The sequence below is a fragment of the Hemicordylus capensis genome, chromosome 4, assembly GCF_027244095.1.
Source record: "Hemicordylus capensis ecotype Gifberg chromosome 4, rHemCap1.1.pri, whole genome shotgun sequence".
Lineage (NCBI taxonomy): Eukaryota > Metazoa > Chordata > Lepidosauria > Squamata > Cordylidae > Hemicordylus > Hemicordylus capensis.
Genome location: NC_069660.1, coordinates 65,093,595 through 65,115,512, shown reverse-complemented (window position 1 = coordinate 65,115,512; position 21,918 = coordinate 65,093,595). Strand labels below are relative to the sequence as shown.

Here is a 21,918-nt window from a genome sequence, read left to right as displayed (position 1 = left end):
GAACTAGTCCTGGAGAAGAGAAGGTTGAGGGGGGACTATGATAGTATTCTTCAAATACCTGAAGGGCTGCCATACAGAAGAGGGCAAAGACTTGCTCTCTAACACAGTGGCACACCTAAGTAATTTTGGTACCCGGACCACCCTCTGCCATGAGGCTCCCCTCATTTAAAAAACAAACAAACCATCCTGTGCCGCTGTGAGGTGGCATGGGGTGGTGGCAGGAGGCCCCCTGGACCTGTGGAGAGCCCCCCAGACCTTGGAGGCCACAGACCAGGGCCCCAAGGTCTGGGGGTAAGAGCACCTCTGCTCTGCCACCCCAAAGAGCAGGACTTGATCTAGTAGATTTAAGTTACAGAAGATCCAATAGTCTTCAGAAGGTAAAGTGCAGTTGAAAGATTAGGAGAAACTTCTCTGAAGGTCTTCAAACACAGACTTGAGTGCCATCTGCTGGGCATACTCTAGTTTTGAAATTCCTAAATTGAACAAGGCTTGAACTAGGGCCTCCCCCAACTGTGCTACTCTATGAGAGGCTGGCAGAGCTGTCTCAGCGTGCTCCACTTGTTAGACAAGGCTACTAAGGAACAAATGCATTCACTTCTGGCTGTCTGGGGATCAAAAAAGCTTTAGGATGGTACACAGAGTGGGCAGGTGAATTTCTGCCATGGAAGTTCCTTGGCATGGTCCCCCCATGCTACTTCAAGGCCAAATGGCAATTGCTGATGCAAGTGTACAAGTGGAAGCTACTGTGCCTGCCCAAGGTCTTGGGCCCTTTCCCTGTGCTGGCCCAATGCCACAAGCAGAGGCGCTCTAACCCCCGGAGCCTGGGGACCTGGTCCAGTCCTCCAAGGTCTGGGGGGGGGGCTCCAAATGGCTGGGGCCCTCCGGAGGCCACCTCATGCCTGCCCCACCAAATCTCCGGGAGGGGGTTGGTGTTTATTTTTTATTATTACCATGGCTGAGGGGTAGCTGTGGGGGGGTGGAGCAGAACAGTCCTTTTTGCCTCCCCCTCCCTCCCCCGGTGGGGGCTGGAGCAATGCTGGACCCATCCATTTGGGTCAGAGTCTTTTTCCAACTGTGAGGCGCATCTGTGCAGTTGAGATCGTCACAAGCCCGTGATGTCACGGGCTTGCGACGATCTCAAAACTGCACAGATGTGCCTCACTGTTGGAAAAAACCGCTGGCCTGAATGAATGGGCCCAGCAGCGCTATGGTCCCCACTGCCACTAGGGGAAGAGGAAAAGGGGAGGACTGCTCTGCTCCGCTCCCCTGCGCAGACATACCTCGTCCATGGTAATAATGGGGGGGAAAAACACAATCACAGAGGTTTGGCGATGGGTCCCCTAAGGAGGTTTCAGGGCACCTTACGCAGGGGGGCTCGTGGCTGGGCGGTCCGGGCACCCAAATCACCTAGGTTTGCCCCTGGCCACAAGTAATGCCACCTCACAACCAGGATGTAACATGAGGGGATACGACATCTCCTAAGCACTGTCACACCAGTTAGGAAATCCCATTTGTTAAACCATTATTAAATGTTCATACTAGAACATTAGCTTGTACTTCACACACCTAGGCTGCCTTTGGATGTCACAGGAAACCTGAGGTAAACTCACCTCAGGTTGGCCCACCATGATACCCAAATTATCGGACCCACGGTTACAGGACCCAACCGCAGTTCTTATTCCTACCTCCAAATTCCAGATGAACCATTGGTTGGAAGGTACACTTACCCAACCAAGGGTCCAGAGGCTGGAGAGCATTTTCCAAATTTGGAAAGCTGCCAAAACTAGAGTTAAGAGGAGGATGCTCCTCCTGCTCCCAAATTCAGTGGACTGCCACTGCAGCTTTCCTGGTTGGAGGAAGCTTGAGAAGCCAGTTCTGCCCTCTTTGCAGTCTCCCAGACTGCAGATCAGGATCATCTGGGAGTGCTCTGGGGAGAATGAGAAGGAAACTGGGGCTCTGTTGGAGCCTCAGTTAAAAGAGATGTCCATGACATACAAAGGCGGCCTTAGATATGTTCCAAGCTGCCAGTGCTGAATAGCAACCTTCATATAATGTAAGGAAGGCTGTCCTTAAAATACCTCCCCCCCACCCCAGACAGCCCAAATTCCCTTCCTCAGTGTGCCTCTGTGCATCCACATGGACAGCCCTGTTCCGTGAAGCTCCGTGAAGCACAGAGCAGGGTGGAGGGATCCAGGGCCAGAATTTGTAGTTCCAGCCTCCAGGCATCCCTCAATGCAATGTGCAGCTCAGGCGTTGCATTGGAGATTTCCCCATCAGACAGACATTCTATGCGCCAATCTCTGTGACTCCTCAGGCTGCACTTAGCCCAAGGAGTCACACAATACCTTGTAGCCTGGGAAAGGGTGCGAGAGCACCCTTGACCTCAACTAAAAGCCAGGTTTGTTAAGGGGTTTAGGCAGGCGGGTAGTGGAGGGATCTGCGAGGGCAGCCTAGGTAGGGGCAGCCCGGCAGGGTTAGGCTGGTCGTGAGAACAGCCTTAAGGATTATTCAAATACAGGCATTAGGAATGCCCATGCCCCTCTATCAGGTCACATGATGGACCTGCTTTCAGACCAAAGATCTGGACTGCCATTGCAAATCCTTGCTCCCTTTAATGTCAAGTATGTAAAGAGGGAATGGTACTCCTACAGCCTAAATTCTGTGGGTATGTGTGCCTTCCCTCGCTCTCTAATATGAGCCAAACATCTGAATCTTGTTTTCTGACTGTTTGATATGCTAATGTGTCATATTCAAAGTTTTCTAGTGGTTTTGGTCCCCTGATCTAGCTATGCACTCATTTTCAACTTTCTAGACTGTGGGGAAGTATGCTGTTTGGGGGTATTGCAGTTCCCCTAATTTGGAAGAGACAGGTTTCAGATTCATTTGTTTATATACTGACTTTTACTCATGTAGTCAGCATACATAAATATCAAGCAGCGATCAGCCTAATTCAGCTGGTCTGAATAATCATATGTGCAAACAGGTTGACTTAACTTAGTGCACTTGTAGTGGGATTTTGGACATTGCTGCAAGTGTTGAAATTCCAATAGAGACGATTCAAGTTATTTTTTTTAAAAAAATTCTGATTAGAAATGGCTGCCACTCTTATCAAAAGATGGAGTAGAAAAATGAAATGAAAAGGAGTGATGTTTCCATAATTTCTATGACTGGGGATGGAAGAGGTAACAATAAATGAATGAAGAAAATACTTAATTTACTTTCAAATGTAAGTCATGATCTAAGAAAGAATTAGATGTACCTATGTCCATTGGAATCCATGCACATGTAACTATTGTTGTTGTTACCAATGTTCAGCATCCAGACCTTGGGTTGAAGCAGTGCATAGTCAGTGGGAGTCAGTCTCCACTTTGAACAGGAGAGTAGTATTCATGCAAGGGGTCTTTGTTCAAGGAGACTATCCTTCCATTCACAGGCGCTTCACCAATGGTGCGCCATTGCACCAAAGGTCTGGATGCCACCCAGTAAGGTCTTACACATGAGCAGCAGAAAGAGCCCAAGAGGCATGTAGCCCAGGTTTTCAGGCATGTGTGAACCCACACAACTCCTGCAACCCAGTTCAAAGAGGAGCCCCCATACCCTAGTCTGGTGATCAAGTGCATGGATCACTGCTAAAAATGGGTCCTGGTCAGCCAGTGACCACTTTGTCATAGAGTCCTGTGACTAGAAGGGCCCATCACAGGGGAGTTGCTGCTGTACTGATGGCTGATTGTGTGCACAATGCTTTGTGAGATACTGGACATTCACCAGTCTGATCATTTGGGGAGTGCTTATGTGTGGGGAATAAGGAGGGGCGGACCCTTCTGAACTGAACTGTTGCTTCCCTGATGTAGTTTAAAGATCTCAGTCTACCAAGTCACACACACATTTGGCTACACTGTAACTCTATTCACATGTTATGTTAAACACTCGTACATGTGTACAGTGTACACAGGTACAGATCTGTACACAGGTACAGTTATTCACACGTTATGCTGAACACAGGTACAGCAGTACACTTCCTATCTGTCCCATGCATTCGAGAGGGTACACTACGTTCAGTGTTTAAATGAACAAAATTACAGTCACTCACACAAAAACATGTATAAGTGTACTGACATCTGTACACTCATACAACATGTCTGAATAGGGCTTATCAATTGTGAAAGGCAAAGAACCGCAAGCATGAGCCGCTTCCATAGCTGCCCTTAGGAATCTTGAATGCACTTTCAGTATTCACTAATTATAACATTATTATTTCTTGTTTACACAGTCAGACAGGTGTTATTGACTGGTTTGTTTTATCCAGACATCAAGTCCTTCCCAAGGACCTGGGATGGCTGAATTTTATCATCAATACTGTTGGTTATTATAGATATCTTTGCAAAATATAGGCTGTTCCCAGTAAAGTTGCTTTTTGTAATTGGCTGGTGGTGATTTCTGTGGCCCCTATGGTGTTGAGGTGCTCTTCAAGGTCTTTTGGAACGGCACCCAGGGCACCAATTACCACTGGGATTATTTGGGTCTTTTTCTGCCACAACCTTTCAATTTCAATTTGTAGACCTTTGTATTTTGTTATTTTTTCTATTTCTTTTTCTTCTATTCTGCTATCCCCTGGGATTGCTATATCGATTATTTTAACTTGTTTTTTCTTTCTTCTTGACTACAGTTATATTTGGTGTATTGTGTGGCAGATGTTTGTCTGTTTGTAGTCGGAAGTCCCATAATATTTTTGCATCTTCATTTTCTACCACTTTTTCAATTTTATGGTCCCACCAATGTTTGGCTACAGGTAGCTTTTATTTTTTGCAGATGTTCCAGTGTATCATCCCTGCTACCTTGTCATGCCTTTGTTTGTAGTCAGTCTGTGTGATCTTTTTACAACAGCTGATTAGGTGGTCCACTGTTTCATCTACTCTTTACAAAGGCAGCACTTGCTGTTTGTTGTTGACTTTTCTACTTTTGCTCTTATTACATTTGTTCTTAGTGCCTGTTCTTGCGCAGCCAGTATTAAACCCTCTGTTTCTTTCTTCAAGTTGCCATTCTTAAGCCATTGCCAGGTCTTGGTGATGTCTGATTTCCCACTTATATTGTGCAAATACTGACTGTGCAGTGGCTTATCTTTCAATTTTTATGCTCGGTTCTTGACTTGTTCTTTCTTGTAGGCCTGCTTTGTTTCATTGGTGTTGAATAGTTTCTCATTACTATTCAACTGGTGTTGAATAGTTTCTCACCAGCGTGGTGTAGTGGTTAGAGTGCTGGACTAGGACCAGGGAGACCCGAGTTCAAATCCCCATTCAGCCATGAAAATAGCTGGGTGACTCTGGGCCAGTCACTTCTCTCTCAGCCTAACCTACTTCACAGGGTTGTTGTGAAAGAGAAACTCAAGTATGTAGTACACCGCTCTGGGTTCCTTGGAGGAAGAGCAGGATATAAATGTAGTAATTATTATTATTATTATTATTGACCATTTTAAGTGCATCTTCTTCACTGTCCTTTATATATTCTGCAAGGCCTCTTTTCTCCTCCTCTACTGTTTGATTGACTTGCAACATACCTCTTCCACCTGAGCTGTGAGGGAGGTATAGCCTACCTACATCACTGCGGGGGTGCAGAGCATGATTGATGGTCATTATTTTCCTTGTCTTACGATCTAGCATCTCTAGCTCTGCCTGGGTCCAGTCTATGATTCCTGCAGTGTATCTGATAACAGGTATAGCCCAGGTGTTTATGGCGTGTATGGTGTTCCCGCCATTGAGTTTGGACTTGAGGATTTTTCTAACTCTCCTGATGTATTCACTTCCCATTTTTCTTTTAACTTCAGTGTGTGCGATGTTATCCTGGAGAATGCCCAAGTATTTGTAATGTTCTTTATCTTCCGGGTTCTTGATCTTGCTTCCATTGGGCAGTTCTATTCCTTCTGTTTTTGTTATTTTCTCTCTTTTCATTATTAATGCAGCACACTTGTCTAGTCCAAACTCCACTGCTATATCGCTACTGAATAGACGGACAGTGTTTAGCAGTGATTCGATTTATGACTGGGACTTTCCATACAACTTCAGATCGTCCATGTACAGCAGATGGTTGATTTTACTTGATGTTTTAGATGTTTGGTATCTGAGGCCTGTTTTGTTTGGTATTTGTGAAAGTGGAGTCATAGCGATTACAAACAACAGAGGGGATAGTGAGTCCCCTTGGAAAATGCCTCTTCTAATGCTAACCTGTCCAAGTGTCTCACCATTGATTGTTAACTGTGTACTCCACATGCTCATTGCTTTTTTTATAAATATCTGAATGTTTTTGCTGACACCAGTTGTTTCTAAACATTTTAGTATCCATGTGTGAGGCCATGAGTCGAAGGCTTTCATATAGTCAATCCATGCAACACTTAGATTGGTTTTTCTTCTCCTGCAGTTTTGTAAAATCATTTTGTCAATCAGCAGCTGGTCTTTTGTGCCTCTGGTGTTCGGACAATTTCCTTTCTGTTCAACTGGAAGCTGTTTGGTAGTTAATAAGTGTTGCATTACTTCATCTGCTATTATTCCTGTTAATAATTTGAACATGGTTGGCAGGCAGGTTATCGGTCTATAATTACTTGGAACTGCACCTTTTGCTGGGTCTTTCATTATGAGATGAGTTGTTGTTGTTGTTGTTGTTATTAAAACATTTTTATACCGCCCAAAACTTACGTCTCTGGGAGGTTTACAACAGAATAAATACAAAGTAAAACATTCGTTAAGACAAAACTGGCTAAGCTTAGAGGTCACATGGCTAAAGTTAAGGTTAAACATGGCTAAGGTTAGAAGTCACAGCCATGCAGGAATTGTCCTGTCTAAGAGCAAACAGCTAAAATGTAGTGTGCTCACTCTCTCTCTCTGATCAGAAATGAAGCTCACCTCCATGGACACTTAGATATACTGCGAAGGTTTCCCCATAGTGACCTGCACGTTGGACTCCACACCAATACCACCCTTGATCTGCTGTTGTCACTTGGTCAAAATTCAGAGACAGTATTCTGCTGTCTTTATCGCAGCTGACAACCAAGCCACTTTGGTTTTGCACATGTGCATCACGAGGTTCACATCCAGTATTCTTCCACTTGCACCAATATTTATCATATTGATAATATTTGCATGGATAAGAGCATGAGATAGTCAGTGGGGAGCCAGGAACAGCACTGATTTCCTTCTGTCCTGTTAAACTGGGTAGCCCTGTTTCAGAAGAATAAAAACAAAAAATGGGTAAATAGTTAATTACCTGAAATGAAATAGCTAGATTACCTAATACTAGCTGAACATCACAGCATCTGCGCCCCTAGTCTCTCCTCCCCGCCCCCCCCCCCCCCGCTTTCCACCCCAATCTATTCCCCATCATTTTCGCCCTCTGGCCACATCCTTTGCCAGGGCCCGCCGCCGCCTCCACCGCTCTCCCCCTCCCAGCCCCCATGCCCGCCACAACAGCCCCAGTTGCTGTGCCAGCCTCCGCCCGGCCATTTTCTGGAGGCCGCCGCCACCGCCCGCCCAGTCAGGCTCCTCTCGGCGGTGCAGCTCAGCTGCCCACCACCTCCTCTCCTCTCACCGCCCCTCACTAGCCGCCCCCAGCCACCGGAGCACCCCCAGCCACTCGGCCTCCTCCTCCAGACTTCTCCAACCCCCAACCGACGTTTCCCTCAGTCCCGAACTCTCGCAGCGTGTCACCGCCACCAAATCCTGGGCACGCATGGTCCCAAGAGAATTAAATATATAGATTTGGGGACCAACATGCAAATCAGTGGAACGCTGGTGCAGTGAATGCATGGCATGCCCTACAGAAAAGGAGCTGTACGATGACCCTCAGAGACATATTTTTGGGAGTCACGTGGCTACAAAGGGAAGGAGACAGCAACAAAAATGACCCCTCCCCCATAGTGCATGATGCTGCACATTGGCTGAACCAGCACTTTGTCAGTCTGAATGTTGGCCAACATTATTGAAACTAATGGCTACTTCATACAACACATCTACTACCAGACCTAACCTAACCTTCTGAGGTATGTATACTTGTTTGCTTAAACATAATGCATCAACCAGATGGGGTAGCACTAGCAACAATAACAATCATGAAAACACTTTTAACAGCTGTGGCCATGGGTCATAATATGTCAACGATGTCCATAATGTCCTGGTCCATATGTTCCATTTCTCCCCCTGTGACTAGGCACAGATGGATAATGCAGCAGCGGATGGTGCAGGAGCCGCCAGGGCACTTTCCAGATGAACCCTTACAACAGTGTCACAACATATCTGCTAAGTGTGCTTCCATATGTCCTGCATTGTGACACCGCAGTCCCTTCGCTGACAGCAGGGTGTCATTCACATTTTATTTCGGATTCTGTCACTGTGATTTAGTGCTATAATGTTGTATGTCCATTGCAAAAAAGCAGCTGTGTTTTCCTACTGTAGGGAAATTTTCCCGTTGTCGATTCTGGGGATCGTTTTCAATTTGATCCCGCTAAGCCGAAGCATTTTACCACAGTTGTACCGGGTAATCTGGAAAGCACCCAGGGGTGCAGCGGCGGGAGGCACCTGTAACTGTAAATTAGTAGGGGCTTCCCTGTTCCTCCTCCTCCCACCACACCTGAAAGCTGTTCAGAGCAGCAGCGCGGCACCCGGCACCCACTGCGGTGGAGGATTGGCTCTGCCACTGGCCTCCACACATGTGCGGAGCCCAGCTGAGTGGCAGAGCCAATCCTCTGCCACAGAGGGTGCTGGTCAGCGCACCACTGCTCTGAACAACTTTCAGATGCAGCAGGAGGAGAGGGAAGCACCTACTAATTTACAGTCAAAGGTGCCTCCCGCCATTGCTGGCATAATGTACTGTGGGTGCACTTCAAAAGTCTTAAGGCTTTTGATTTGGACTCTAGATTCACCCAGGGTGCAAATGACATGGCTCTGACATCTGACTTCCTAAGAGAGCCAGAGCCAAGCTTCCTGCCTTGCCCCCACCCCAACTTCTGAGGTGATCTTCTGTGGGGTAATGGAGACTCCTAGCCTTGGAGGAGCCCCAGCACTTCATTACCATTGTTCTGAAGGGCTGCCATCCATTTAAAAGCACAATGGCTGACATACTCTGCAGTGCTACCATGTCAGAAGAAGCCCTATGGGGACACAAAGAAGTTGGAAACTGGCTGCACTTCTTCCTTCTTCTGCAGCCCAGCAGCATTGGAGGAGGGAGAGAGGGAGCAATTTTCACTTGCAGGAATGTGTCCCAGAGAGCGATGTGGCTAATTTCCTATCATCTATCTATCTATCCATCCATCTGCCTGATATGTGTAGCTCTAGGCAGTGTACACAACAATGAAAACAATTTCACAGAATAAAAAGTTTAAACAATTCCATAGGATAAAAGCAATTAAACAGTTTAAAATTATTTTCAGTTAAAAGCCTGCTAGAACAGGTGTGTCTTGAGGGTCTTCCTAAAAGCAATCAGAGATGGAGATGCTCTTATTTTGAACAGGGAGGGCATTCCAAAGCCCTGAAGCAGCCACAGAGAAGGCCTCATCCCGGGTCTCCACCAAACGAGTTGGCGGCAACTATAACCAGACCTCCCCAGATGATCTTAATAGGCAGCTGGGTTCATGACAAAGAAGATGCTCTCTGTACCCTGGACCCAAGCTGTTAAGGGCTTTTGCATCCCCACAGGGCTTCCTCCATCATCATAGTTCTGCAGGGAATGTCCACCAATATTCTTACAGCAGAAAACCAAAGTTGAATACACCTTTAGTCTCCTGTAAGGTAAAGATGCACAAGATGCAGATGAACATAGCAGCAGGAAGTGAGAAGGAGAGCTTCAGCCCTGACTGTATAGCCTATGATATGGCATGGACTGTATTATTATCAAATACAGACAACAGAATCAGTGGTGAAGGGAGGGCATAGGCAGCCCATGTTCTTATGGGTGGCTCCCTCTGTGGTGGCAGCCACAGCACAACCTCTGACCCAGCAGCCTATGGGGAAGCAGCCCATGGGGAAGCTGCTGGGTCAGGAAACCACCACTTTGTTGGGTGAGGTGCCCACGGAAGCAAGATGAGCAATGCATCGCACCGTGGGGAAAAGGGCAGGGCAGCCCTGGAGAAAGGGCAGCATAAGTTCTTTTACAAGAACTTCTCTTTCTCAAGCTCTTACAACTCCACTCCTGAACAGAATAAAACACAGGAAAATCAGAGGCATGGGGACAATGGAACATGAGGGGATGAGCGTCCCTCAGCTGCCAGGGTCTGAGGGAGCTGCCAAGGCGCTCCCTCACCCAAGGCACCCCCCTGCTCCCGACTATCCCGCCAGCGGGTTTGCCGGCTGGGAGCACAAGGCATGCCCCTCTCCTTCCCAGCCAGCATTTCATTGAAACACTGGCTAGCTCGGGGCTCCCCGCCCCATCCTGCCTTGCTAGCTCGGGGCTCCTCTGCCCTGCCTCGCTCATTAGCAATGAAATGCTGGCTGGGAAGGATTCCAAGTGGTCACTCCCCCTGCACCAACATTGGACGTAGGGGATGTGGTCTGTGCCCAGACAGGGCCAATCAGCCCTGTTGCCAAGTTCCTCACCCCAGTCAAAATCAGCATCGATTTATAAATGAATCAATGACTGGGCACTCCAGGCAGAGAAAGGAGCTCTCAGTCAGCGATTCAACAAACTGTTGAATCAAGTTTCTGGAGGGAAAACTTGACAATGGGGCTGAGTGGCCCTGTCCCGGATGGGTGTGGATGCAGGGTGTGTGGCTTGGGTACATGCACTAACATGCATGCAGAAATCAATGAAGAAGGGAGCCACCACCGGGACCTTGTCCCATGGCCACTGGCATGCTCCCTATGCGTTTGAAGAAAATAAAGCATAAATAACAACACAATTGAAGCCCAAGTGCTGATTACCGAACCATTATTTTGAACTGATTACTTTTTGCGTGTGCTTAGGGGTTTGCTTCTAGTTCTTGTTCAAAGCAGCTAAGAGATTTTTAGGATCAGATTCAGTTCCGATTCCCTGAAAAAACTTCTCTGAGTTTGTTGTTCGTTTGGGTTCAGAATTGGTTTGACATCCTGTGCATGTGGTCTAAGCCAACGTCATGCACCTTTGCCTTCCATTGATTTTAATGGCAGAAATAAGCATGTTTTGTAAGCTTCTTCTGCTACCAAAATCAAGAGTAATTATAAAGTGTTTAACTCTGGCGGGAGAACACCCGTTATTTGGAATTGAAGTCTTTTGAAAACAAGTACCATATTTAGAAATGAAGCACCAGCCAGGTTGTTTCAGACAAAACTTAAGTTATCTCTGTAGCACTGAGTAAAAAAGGCTGGGCTCTTCTGAGATTCACAGTAGAATGGACATGGTTTGGTACCTTCTACGATTGTCAGCTCTGCTGTTGACTTCCTTTCATTTTCTCCATTTGTCATACACCAGTAATACCCTGCATCCTCCTCCTTCAATTGGTTCAATATGATAATGTATGTGCCATTTTCTGGGTAATCATGCATCACTATCCTTCCTTCATAGGTATCCAGCACATATCCCAAGTTGTTTATTAACTGAGTGCACCCATGTGATTTCCACTTGCACCAATATCTGAGTGTATCATTTCCCTTTGGGTTGTAGTGACATTCAGTAGATACTGAACCACCTGGAACTCCCCTGAGTACAGGTTGTCCTTTGGGTACCAAAGACTCTGGAGAGAGAAAGGGTACATGAAATGGTATCATTAGATCTGTTTCTTGTTTAAAAACCCCTTAAAAATAAAGCATGTCCTGGGTCAGACCACACACTTCTTGCTCATTACTCACTTGCAAACACATGCAGATCCAGTTCCTTGGATTCTCCATCTGCCCCATAGTTGCCAACTCCACAGAGATATACACCTGAATCTCCCTTCTCTAGCTGGGTCATAATGATATTGAATGATCCAGGAACATCGAGATTGCTTATCAGAATTCTTCCTTTGTATGATGGGTTGATATTTCCATACGTGTCAATGACGTTGGAGCAGCTGCTCTTTGTCATCCTGCACAGGTACTTCCTACTACTGGCATACTGCTGACCAAAGATGCATGTCATCGTTACTGATCCTGGCTGCTCAACGTAGAAGAGTTGAGCTTCTTCAGGCCTGACCGAACCTGCATGAATGTCAAGTAGCACTATAAATTCTCCATCATCGATTGAGCTACCGCATGGTGTACTGCAATCCATTGGACCCCAGCATCCTACAACTTACCATAATTGAATGTTATGATAATACTGCTATGTTGTCTCATGCTATCCTTCTGTATCTTATGAAATAGACCAGAACTATATCACGACATGCATTGCATTACAGCAGGTTTGGATAACTTGTGTCCCATTAAGCCTCAACACACCAGACACGTACTGCCCTACCATGGGCTTGACATTTGCCCTGTGTTGAATGACAAGCTTCAAAGGTTCTGAAACTCCATTTCCAGAGCAGATCAGGGTTATAGTCTAGTTTATTAACTGAAATTAAAGGAACAGCTAATAGGCAAACAAAATAAGCAAATGTTCAAAAGCAAAAAAGCATTCTTACTTGCTAAGAGAAAAAAGCCTAGAGGGTAGTTTCCTCTTAGTTACAAAAGGTGGGTTTTTAACATTTAAAACCTTACAGCATGATTGAAGCTGTCCTTTGTTCAGTCGGGGCAAAAGGGGACTCTCCACGATCTCTGGGAGCGTGTGAGTTGGACTCCCTCAACTGGAGCTCCTCGTATATCTCCTCCACCCATTTTTAACAGCAGACTTACAAAGGAAAGAGTGCGTCTTTGTTGCTAATAAGCTCCTGCACTAGCTCCTCAGTTAATAAGGTTGTGTGTTTCTGTGAATATCTAGGGTCTCACCCCCAAACAGCTCACAGAGGCAAGCAATAATCAAAGTTCTTTTGCTGCAGACATTAGGGATACATAGATGGTGATTGCTTTGATGGTTACCGACAGGAAGGAAGAATGGGAGAACAATTTACATGATGGCTCACCCATTCGCAAACTCACTTTTGTCACAAACAGGAAAGCATACAGGGCTTACATGACTTAAAGCAGGCTTGTACATGATGAGCAGGCATGCCTAAAAATACTGTGCTCTGTCCTACTCACACTGCTGCTTAAGTCATTTTGCTGATGAAAAGGCTCAGGAATATTTTTGGAGTTTGTTGTTTGGGAGTTAAAGGGGGAATGAAAGAACAAGTGTACACCTTTGTGGTCCAGCAACAGCTGGACCAGATTCGCTTTTGGATGCTCAGGTGGAGATGGTGGCTGGGGGTGCCTTTGCAGCTAGTGTGCCAGCTGCATCTCAAGAAGGCAGATCTGGCCACGGTTACCCATGCCTTAGTCCTGTTGCTGGATTACTGCAATGTGCTTTAGGTGGAGCTGCCTGTGAAGAATATTTGGAAACTTCAGTTGGTGCAGAATGCAGCTGCCAGAATTCTCTTTGGAACTGCTCCAGAGCATATTACATCTATTTTGAAAGAGCTGCACTGGCTGTCAATTTGTTTCCAGATCCAATTCAATGTGCTGGTTATTACCTTTAAACCCCTTAACCATTTGGGCCCTGCATACGTGAAGGACCCCCTGCTCCCAAGGGTCTCTGCCCACCCAACAAAGTCATCAGGGGAAACTTTGCTCCATGTGCCAACACTGAGAGAAGCTAAATTGTTGTGCATGCAGGACAGGACCTTCTCCTTTGGAGAGCCTTCACATGTAGCTGGTGCACTATACAGCTTGATAGCTCACAAGTTATGCAGGCCTGTACTATGATGTCAAACAATTCAAACTGAAAAACATTGAAAACACCTTTTTGAGAGCAAATACATTGCATTCAGCTTTGTAGATATTAGCTGAGAATGTGCTAACTTTCCATTCTGCATAACAGAAGCTGTTCCGATAGAGCTAGGGCTAGACCTGCTATATGCCATCTTTTTTGACACCAACTGTCTTTTACCAAATGAAAGACATTTCACATATTTAGAATCATACAAATAAGCATACAAAATGTCTGAATTTTTGTAATCAACAAAATCCAATTAAGCAATTCTAAACTTCAAGGCTTACCGTATTCATATTTTCATGTTACAAAGTGTAATCATTGCAATAGAGTCACTGTAACACTATTCCCCATTCTGCCCCCATAGCCCTCACTTACTGTATATTCTCCACACCACTCTATTCAGGCATCATATGTCCCAGAATAATTTTAAAAAAACACCTGGGTTTAAAAACAGATCATTCAGTTTTACAGGGGGAAAGGAAAACATAGAGATTAAAAGGAGTTCTATCTGACATCTAAAGCTTGATTTTTTAATTGTAAATAAGATAATGTTAAGAATATATATTTACCTTCAGAAATATCCAGCTTGACTTGGAAGGACAATCCTCTGTCATTTAAACCGATGCCACATTTGTATGATCCCACGTCTCCTTTGACCATCTGTGAAATCTCTATGATGAACATGCCATTTTCTGGCATGTCTGTTAGTGTGGCTCGGCCTGTGTACTCTTTTGCAACAAAGCCATTGGACGAAAGGATGGTTGAACATTGCCTTGGTGATTCCTTGCACCAGTACTTCCTCCCATGTCTATTTGCACTACTTTGAGGGTAGAAGCATTTCACAGTGACAGAACCACCCTGTAGCCCAGTTACCTGCCTTGGTCCAAATACGAGACCTGAAACCACAACAAAGAAATAATAGTGTACATTGTTGACTGTCATTGTCTTAAAGTTGAAAGCTATAATTACAGTGATAAATTTAAATAAAACCGAGCTCTGACAACTATAGACCTGTATCTAACCTTCCCTTTTTTGGCAAGGTGATAGAGCGTGTGGTGGCGTCCCAGCTGCAGAGGGTCTTGGATGATACAGATTATCTGGACCCTTTTCAATCTGGCTTCCGCCCCGGATATGGGAATGAAACTGCCTTGGTCGCTCTAGTGGATGACCTTCACCAGGAGCTAGACAGGGGGAGTGCATCCCTGTTGGTTCTGCTGGACCTCTCGGTGGCATTCGATACCATCGACCATGGTATCCTTCTGGGCCGCCTCTCGAGTATGGGAATTGGAGGTACTGTGTTGGAGTAGCTCCGTTCCTTTCTTGGGGGGGAGGGTCCAGAAGGTGGTGCTGGGGGACTGCTGCTTGGCCCCATGGCCATTGGCCTGTGGGGTTCCGCAGGGTTTGATTCTGTCCCCCATGCTGTTTAACATCTACATGAAGCCGCTGGGAGAGGTCATCCGGAGACTTGGACTGAGCTGTCAGCAGTATGCAGATGACACTCAGCTCTATCTCTCCTTGTCACTGGATATTAGGGAGGCGGTGGATGTCCTGAATCGGGGATTGGAGGCCGTGATATGGGCTAATAAACTGAGATTGAATCCAGACAAGACGGAGGTGATGTTGGTCAGTAGGAGAGCCATTTGGGATGAGGAGATTTTACCGGTTCTGGGTGGGGTTGCACACCCCTTGAAGGAGCAAGTACACAGCTTGGGGGTACTACTGGACCTGGCTCTGCTTTTGGAAGCTCAGGTGGAGGTGGTGGCCAGGGGTGCCTTTGCATGGCTTCGGCTAGTGCGCCAACTGTGTCCCTTTCTCGAGAAGGCAGATCTGGCCACAGTTACCCATGCCTTAGTCACATCATGGCTGGATTACTGCAATGCGCTCTATGTGGGGCTGCCTTTTGAAGAAAATTTGGAAACTGCAACTTGTATAAAATGCGGCAGCTAGGGGCACTATCTGGAGCTGCCCGGTGTGATCACATCACACCTATTTTGAAAGAGCTGCAATGGTTACCAGTGTGTTTCCGGGTCCAATTCAAGGTGCTGGTGTTGACCTTTAAAACCCTTAACGGTTTGGTCCCGGGATGTCTGAGGGACCGCCTGCTCCCAAGGGTTTCTGCCCGCTTGACGAGATCATCTGAGGGGGCTCTGCTCCGGGTGCTGACAATGAGGGAGGCTAGGTTGTCATGCACTCGGGACAGGGCCTTCTCTGTTGCTGCCCCCAGGCTTTGGAATGCTCTCCCTGTGGCCATTCGCTCCTCAGCCTTTACATGATTGTTTTATTGCTGCTTCTGTGTGTTTTTATCCATGTATAGTTTTTTGTATTTTGTATGTTGTATATTTTTAATATCAGATTGTTTTTATATTTTTAGCTAAATACTTTTAATTCATTTTTATTTTGTGTTTTAACTTTTGTAAACTGCCTTGGGGTTGTTTTTAGCGAAAGGCGGTATATAAATCTAACAATAAAATAAATAACAATAAAATAAAAATTTAAAATATTTAAAAGCCAACACAGATTAAAATACATGACACAATAAAACAGCATAACACACATATTAAAATAAATTATTAAAATTAATTCTAATTAAAGGCCTGTGAGAACAGGAGAGTCTTGAGGGTCTTCCTGAAAACAAACAGAGAAGGCGATGCTCTTATTTCAGCAGGGAACATATTCCAAAGCCCTGGGGCAGCCACAGAGAAAGCCTGGTACTGGGTCACCACCAAATGAGCTGGTGGCAACAATAACCAGACCTCTCCAGAAGATCATAACAAGCGGCAGGGTTTATGACCTCTCTTAAATAGCCTGGACCCCAGCTGTACAGAGTCAGCCTGCAAACTATTTGGGTAGGCTCTGGGCAGAAGAGCTGAATCAATGTGTGGAGATCAGGGGTGGGCCAGTGAGTGGGTGTAAGGTGCCAAAGGTCTTGAACCAGAGATCTTAGCAGCAGGGCCTGAGCACCTCACTCCCTGAACCAGCAGGGCAGTTCTAAGGCTGAGGGAAGTATCAGCCCAAACTCCACTGTACTCCAACACCATGCCCCGATGCTGGCCATACCTGATGCATTGGTATCAGGGGGCATAGCTAGGGCTGGAGCATGGAAGCAGTGCCCATTGGCCTCTCTTCCCTCTATAACATACACACACTTTTTATTTATTTTTATTTATTTTTGCATTTATATACCGCCTTTCGTTAAAAAGATAACCCCAAGGCACTTGGATTTGCAGTGCTAGATCCCATACAGACCACAGCACTGACCAGCTGAACACAATTTCAAATTTAAATTTTGCAAATTCCATTTGCTTATAATCTGAGTTCAAATTTAATTGAATTAAAATGTGATACTTAAAATACATTATTTCTAGACTTGTAAAAGAATATTCTCTTGCATTATTTAGCATAGGAGATAATATTTTGGAGAATTATTCTACCCATTCTATGAAATGTATCAGAGAATATTCTTTTACAAGTCTAATTCTGCTTACTGGAAAATGATTTCATGCTGAAGTTCTTAATCTGTTTTAATCTAGAAGTTCTTAATCTGTTTTAAACTCCAGTGAGGCATGAAACTGCAGGACCATTTTGATCAAAGTGCAGAAGTTTGGACAAACTTCTTATGCTAACTCAGTTTTTACTTCAGTGATATGATAATGGATAATAAATGAAAATGGGCCATCACCAAAGTTATCTTCAAGCAGAATTAATAGCTTACATAGTGCACAGATATCCATCCATATCACAGAGAGGAGTGCATGCTGCTTCTGAGCCACTGTAAAGCATGCCCACACTGCTTGTGGAGGTGGGGCTGCTGTGTGCCTACGAAGCATTGCAAAAATGTGGTTGGGATGTTGCTCTCATCTTTCCCAATGGGAGTAGCATCACAACTGAATTTCCACAACACCTAGTAATCATGCAGCAATCCCACCTCTACAAGCAGGATTCCCTTGAGCAAGCACCAAAAAGAACATGGCACAATCCAGTCAAAGTTAAGCATGAAGTTCCATGGATCTCAATTCCCCCATTATTTATTTATTTGTTTGTTTGTTTATTGAATAAATCATAATTGATAAAAACACATTAAAATTTTAAAAATTGAGTCTCAGTTGAAGGCCTGGGAAAACAAGTATGTCTTCAGGGTCTTCCTAAAAGCAAACAGAGAAGGAGATGCTCTTATTTCAGCAGGGAGTGCATTCCAAAGCCCCGAGGCAGCCACAGAAAAGGCCTGGTCCCACCAAACGAGTCTGTGGCATCTGTAACCAGACCCCTCCAAATGATCTTAATAGGCGACAGGGTTCACGACAGAGAAGGTGCTCTCTTAAATAAATACCCTGGACCCAAGCCATTAAGGGCTTTATAGATAATAACTAGCACTTTGTATTTTGTTTGGAAACATATCGGCAGCCAGTGCAGTTCTTTTAGAATTGGTGTTATATGGTCCCTTTGGGTAAACCCAAAGACCAGTCTGGCTGCTGCATTCTGTACTAATTGTAGTTTCTGAACTACATACAAAGGCAGCCCCACGTAGAGTGCATTAGAGGCGTAGCAAGGTTGGAATGGGCCCAGAGACAAGATTTTAAAATGCCCCCCCTCACTGAAGCTCAGCTCATGAAGTAAAGAAATCTTAAATGAGGCTGAATAGTGGTAATAAAAAGCATAGTACAATATATCTATCTATATCTATAATCTATATCTAACCTATGTGCCACAATAGAACATCATCCTAAATTATTTTTTAAAAGGTTTTGTAAATTGTGGATGATGCAAGTCATTTAATGGTAATAGAGAAAGACATGCTGTTCTGGTAGCTCCAGGTCTTAACACTCACATAAATTTCGGAGGATGAATACAACTGAAGGAAGCCCAGGTGGGTGTGCTGCTGCAGGAGTCAGTCATGTGACTTGCCTCTGGGGAGCTCCCCAAGGCAGTGGGCCTCCAGAACTGTCTCCCCTTGCCCCATTATAGTTACACCCCTGGCATTACAGTAGTCAAGCCTAGAGGTTACCAGCATATGTACCACCATTTTAAGGTCACTAGTCTCCAAGAATGGAAGTATCTGGCATATCAGCTGAAGCAGATAAAAAGCACTCCTGGCCACAGCCTCAACTAAAGAGATCAAGGAGAATTTGAGATCAAGGAGCACTCCCAGACTACAAACCTGATCTTTTACAGGGAGTGTAACCCCATCCAGAACAGAAAGATCTAAACCATCAGATCCTGACCCCTTACAGACAGTACCTCTGTCTTGTTTGGATTCAACTTCCATCTGTTATCCCTCATACAGCCCAATAGCACCTCCAAGGGGGTCATACCTGCCAACATTTAGGGGGGTCATGCCATTTCCTGATGAAGTTGGTATAGAAAAATAGATCTGGGTGTCATCAGCATATTGATAGCATCCCAGACCAAACTTCCTGACAATCTTTCCCAGCAGTTTCATGTAGATATTAAAAAGCATTGGATACAGTATGGAGCCTTGTGGAACCCCACACTTTAGCTCTCGCTTTTCAGAGCAATCGTCTCCAAGTGACACTATCTGGAATCTGCCAGAGATTCTCTAGTCATCTACCTCACTGCTTCAGCTCCCACAGTTCATCTAAATACCACAGGGAAGACTTTAAAGCAGGCCAGAGAGGATGCTTAGGAGCGATTGTGTCTATCACTCTAGTAAGTTCATTATTCCATATTTGCACTAGAGCATCAACATAATCACTAGCAGAACCAGCTGGAAACCCTTCCAAGGCTTCTTGGAATCCTATTGGATCTAATAACCTTCTTGGGCGGACCAACCTAATAGGTCCTTCACCCCTACAGAGGTGGGTTGTGGCTGTAGGTCTCACCTTAACCAAATGGTGATCCATCCATGACATTGGGGAGATAACAGGGGCCCAAACCCATGGGGCACCACCCTGATCAGCGAAAAAGACCAAGTCGTGTGTGTGACCTGCATCATGCATCGGTCTAGAGACCACTTGGGATAGGCCCATAGTCATCATGAGCCGCCCGTGAACTCCTGAGCCGCCCGTGACAATCCTTTCCTGAAATGGACGTTGAAGTTCCACAGCACCAACAACCTGGTCCACTCTCCAATGCCAACTCAGCAACCAGGTCCGTCAGCTCAGTTAGGGACTCTGTTGGACAAAGGGTGATCGATATACCAACAGAAGTCCCAATCTATCTATCAATTCAATATAGGCCAACTCCCTGACAGGGATCCTGGTAAGGGAGAAGGTATTCTTATAGACCACCGCCACCCCACCTCCCTGCCCACATCCTCTCACCTGCTCCACCATGGAGTAACCCATTGGGAGAAGCTGGGACCAAACCGGGCCACTAGCCTCTCCCGACCAGGTCTCCGTAATGCATACCAGGTTGTCACCTTCATCGAGGATCAAATCATGGATGATCCTGGGTTTATTTTGGGCTGACCTGGCATTTCAAAATAATAAGGCAAGCTTCTGTGGGTTGAAGGCACTGCTCTCCAAGGTCAAGGAGGTAGTAGGCCTGACTGAGGGGGAAACCACGACTAAATTACTAAATTCCCTTCCCCTAATATGACCTGCTGATCTATCAGCACCAAATCTGGGTCATTCCCCATCACCACTGAAATGGCTGCCCCAGAGATGCCTCTCTCCTCCCTATCTCTGAACGACCCAAGACACATACTTATACCAGGCACAGCTAATCACGGGGCAGCAAAAAACAACAGGAGAGTCCCTAGCAGGGGTCTAGATCAACGCATTGCTTCAGCCCTCAGCCTCACCCCCTAAGGCCACTATCAAAGGCCACTACCTCATTATAACACATGGGGCTTACCCGTGCTGAGATTTGGCTGGATTATGCTACTGAATTTGTTTTGTCATCAGTGCCTGAAGGCTGTAGTGTATCAATACAAATTTAACATTACTGCATCAATATGTACAATTGTCTTGAGCTACATCCCATAGGGATGCACCTCTGCTGTGCTTAATTCCTTTGATGGCCAGTTAAATACTCACCACCTGAAGATACAGCCTGGGCAAAGGTCAACAAAAAGATGAAGGACAGGAGAGTCATTTCAGCAGAGGTCCCTATACCTGAGATCCCAGGTAGTTTGTACAGAACAAAACCTGTAAACCAATAAATATATATGTATGTAAATAAACAACATCTAAGATGGTCATTATATTTTGCAAAATATATAGGCTTCATTAGCTCATCAGCTAAATAACCCCGAAGTCAGTGTACATAGTAGAATCCTAAGAATAAGGTGAAAAATAGGAATTATGAGAAAAGCTGAGCCTGTTCCACTGATGCCAGCAGAAAAAGTTTCCACAGAGAAAGGTTTGCTGCCTCTGTCAACCAACAATGGATAGCTCTTAGATTTCCAATCTTCTAAGTCACTAAAATAGGTAACTAAGGTGATATAGATTTGTGCTTATTTTAAGATGCCAGAGAGATATGGCATGCTGGGGTGGTGGACGGACGAGAGACCCATGAGTTCCTGTTGTTATATCTCAGGAGCATCTATATCTGTGGTCACCTAACTCTTCATAGTTTAAGCTTTGTTTCTTTGTTTTAAAAACTTGTTACCCATGAACCAAATACAAATTCAAACAGAATCAGACAGCTCAACCAGGAGACTAAAAAAAAAGAAAGAAAGAAACAAGGAAAGATTGTGCTGTTGAGTCGCACAGAGCCACAGAGCCATGTGGTCTTCTTGGCAGAATACAGAAGTGATCTACCATTGCCTTTCTCCCGCACAGTATGAGATGATGCTTTTGCCGTTGTCACTGAAGTGAGCATCTACCTCCAGCACCTTCTTATATTGCTGCTGCCCGATATAGGTGACTACAAATATATATTTACTAGGCACAGTCTGGGAAGCACACCGGCGAGGATTCGAACTAATAGCCTCGTGCTCCCGAGGCAAGCTGCTTCCCCGCTACAACCACAGCTGATAAGAGACTAAAAGGCTTGGCTAATTTTAAAAAAAGTTTACCTTGCATGACAATATCCTAAGTTTGGTTGCTAAGCAAACCTCCATTGGAAAAGCATCCCAAAGACTGTTTGAAAGGCCTTGAATGGATCCAAGAGATCCAAGAATGGATCTTTACACCTTTCCCACCAACCAAATAAAACAAAATCAGTTTTGTATTT

At 45.3% G+C, this 21,918-nt stretch overlaps 1 protein-coding gene across 4 annotated transcripts in view; it reads right to left on the bottom strand.

Moving 5' to 3' along the window:
• PIGR (polymeric immunoglobulin receptor) overlaps nucleotides 1-21,918 on the bottom strand; it is a 91,472-nt gene that overhangs the window by 23,956 nt on the left and 45,598 nt on the right. For all 4 annotated transcript variants that reach the window (XM_053249665.1, XM_053249666.1, XM_053249667.1 and 1 more), the window contains exons 2-6: nucleotides 20,778-20,888; nucleotides 14,352-14,678; nucleotides 11,802-12,131; nucleotides 11,363-11,686; nucleotides 6,894-7,208 (exon numbers count right to left, since the gene is read on the bottom strand). In XM_053249665.1, coding sequence (XP_053105640.1) covers nucleotides 6,894-7,208; nucleotides 11,363-11,686; nucleotides 11,802-12,131; nucleotides 14,352-14,678; nucleotides 20,778-20,835 — 1,354 coding nt within the window. In that variant the 5' untranslated portion in view covers nucleotides 20,836-20,888. The remainder of the gene's footprint in view (nucleotides 1-6,893; nucleotides 7,209-11,362; nucleotides 11,687-11,801; nucleotides 12,132-14,351; nucleotides 14,679-20,777; nucleotides 20,889-21,918) is intronic.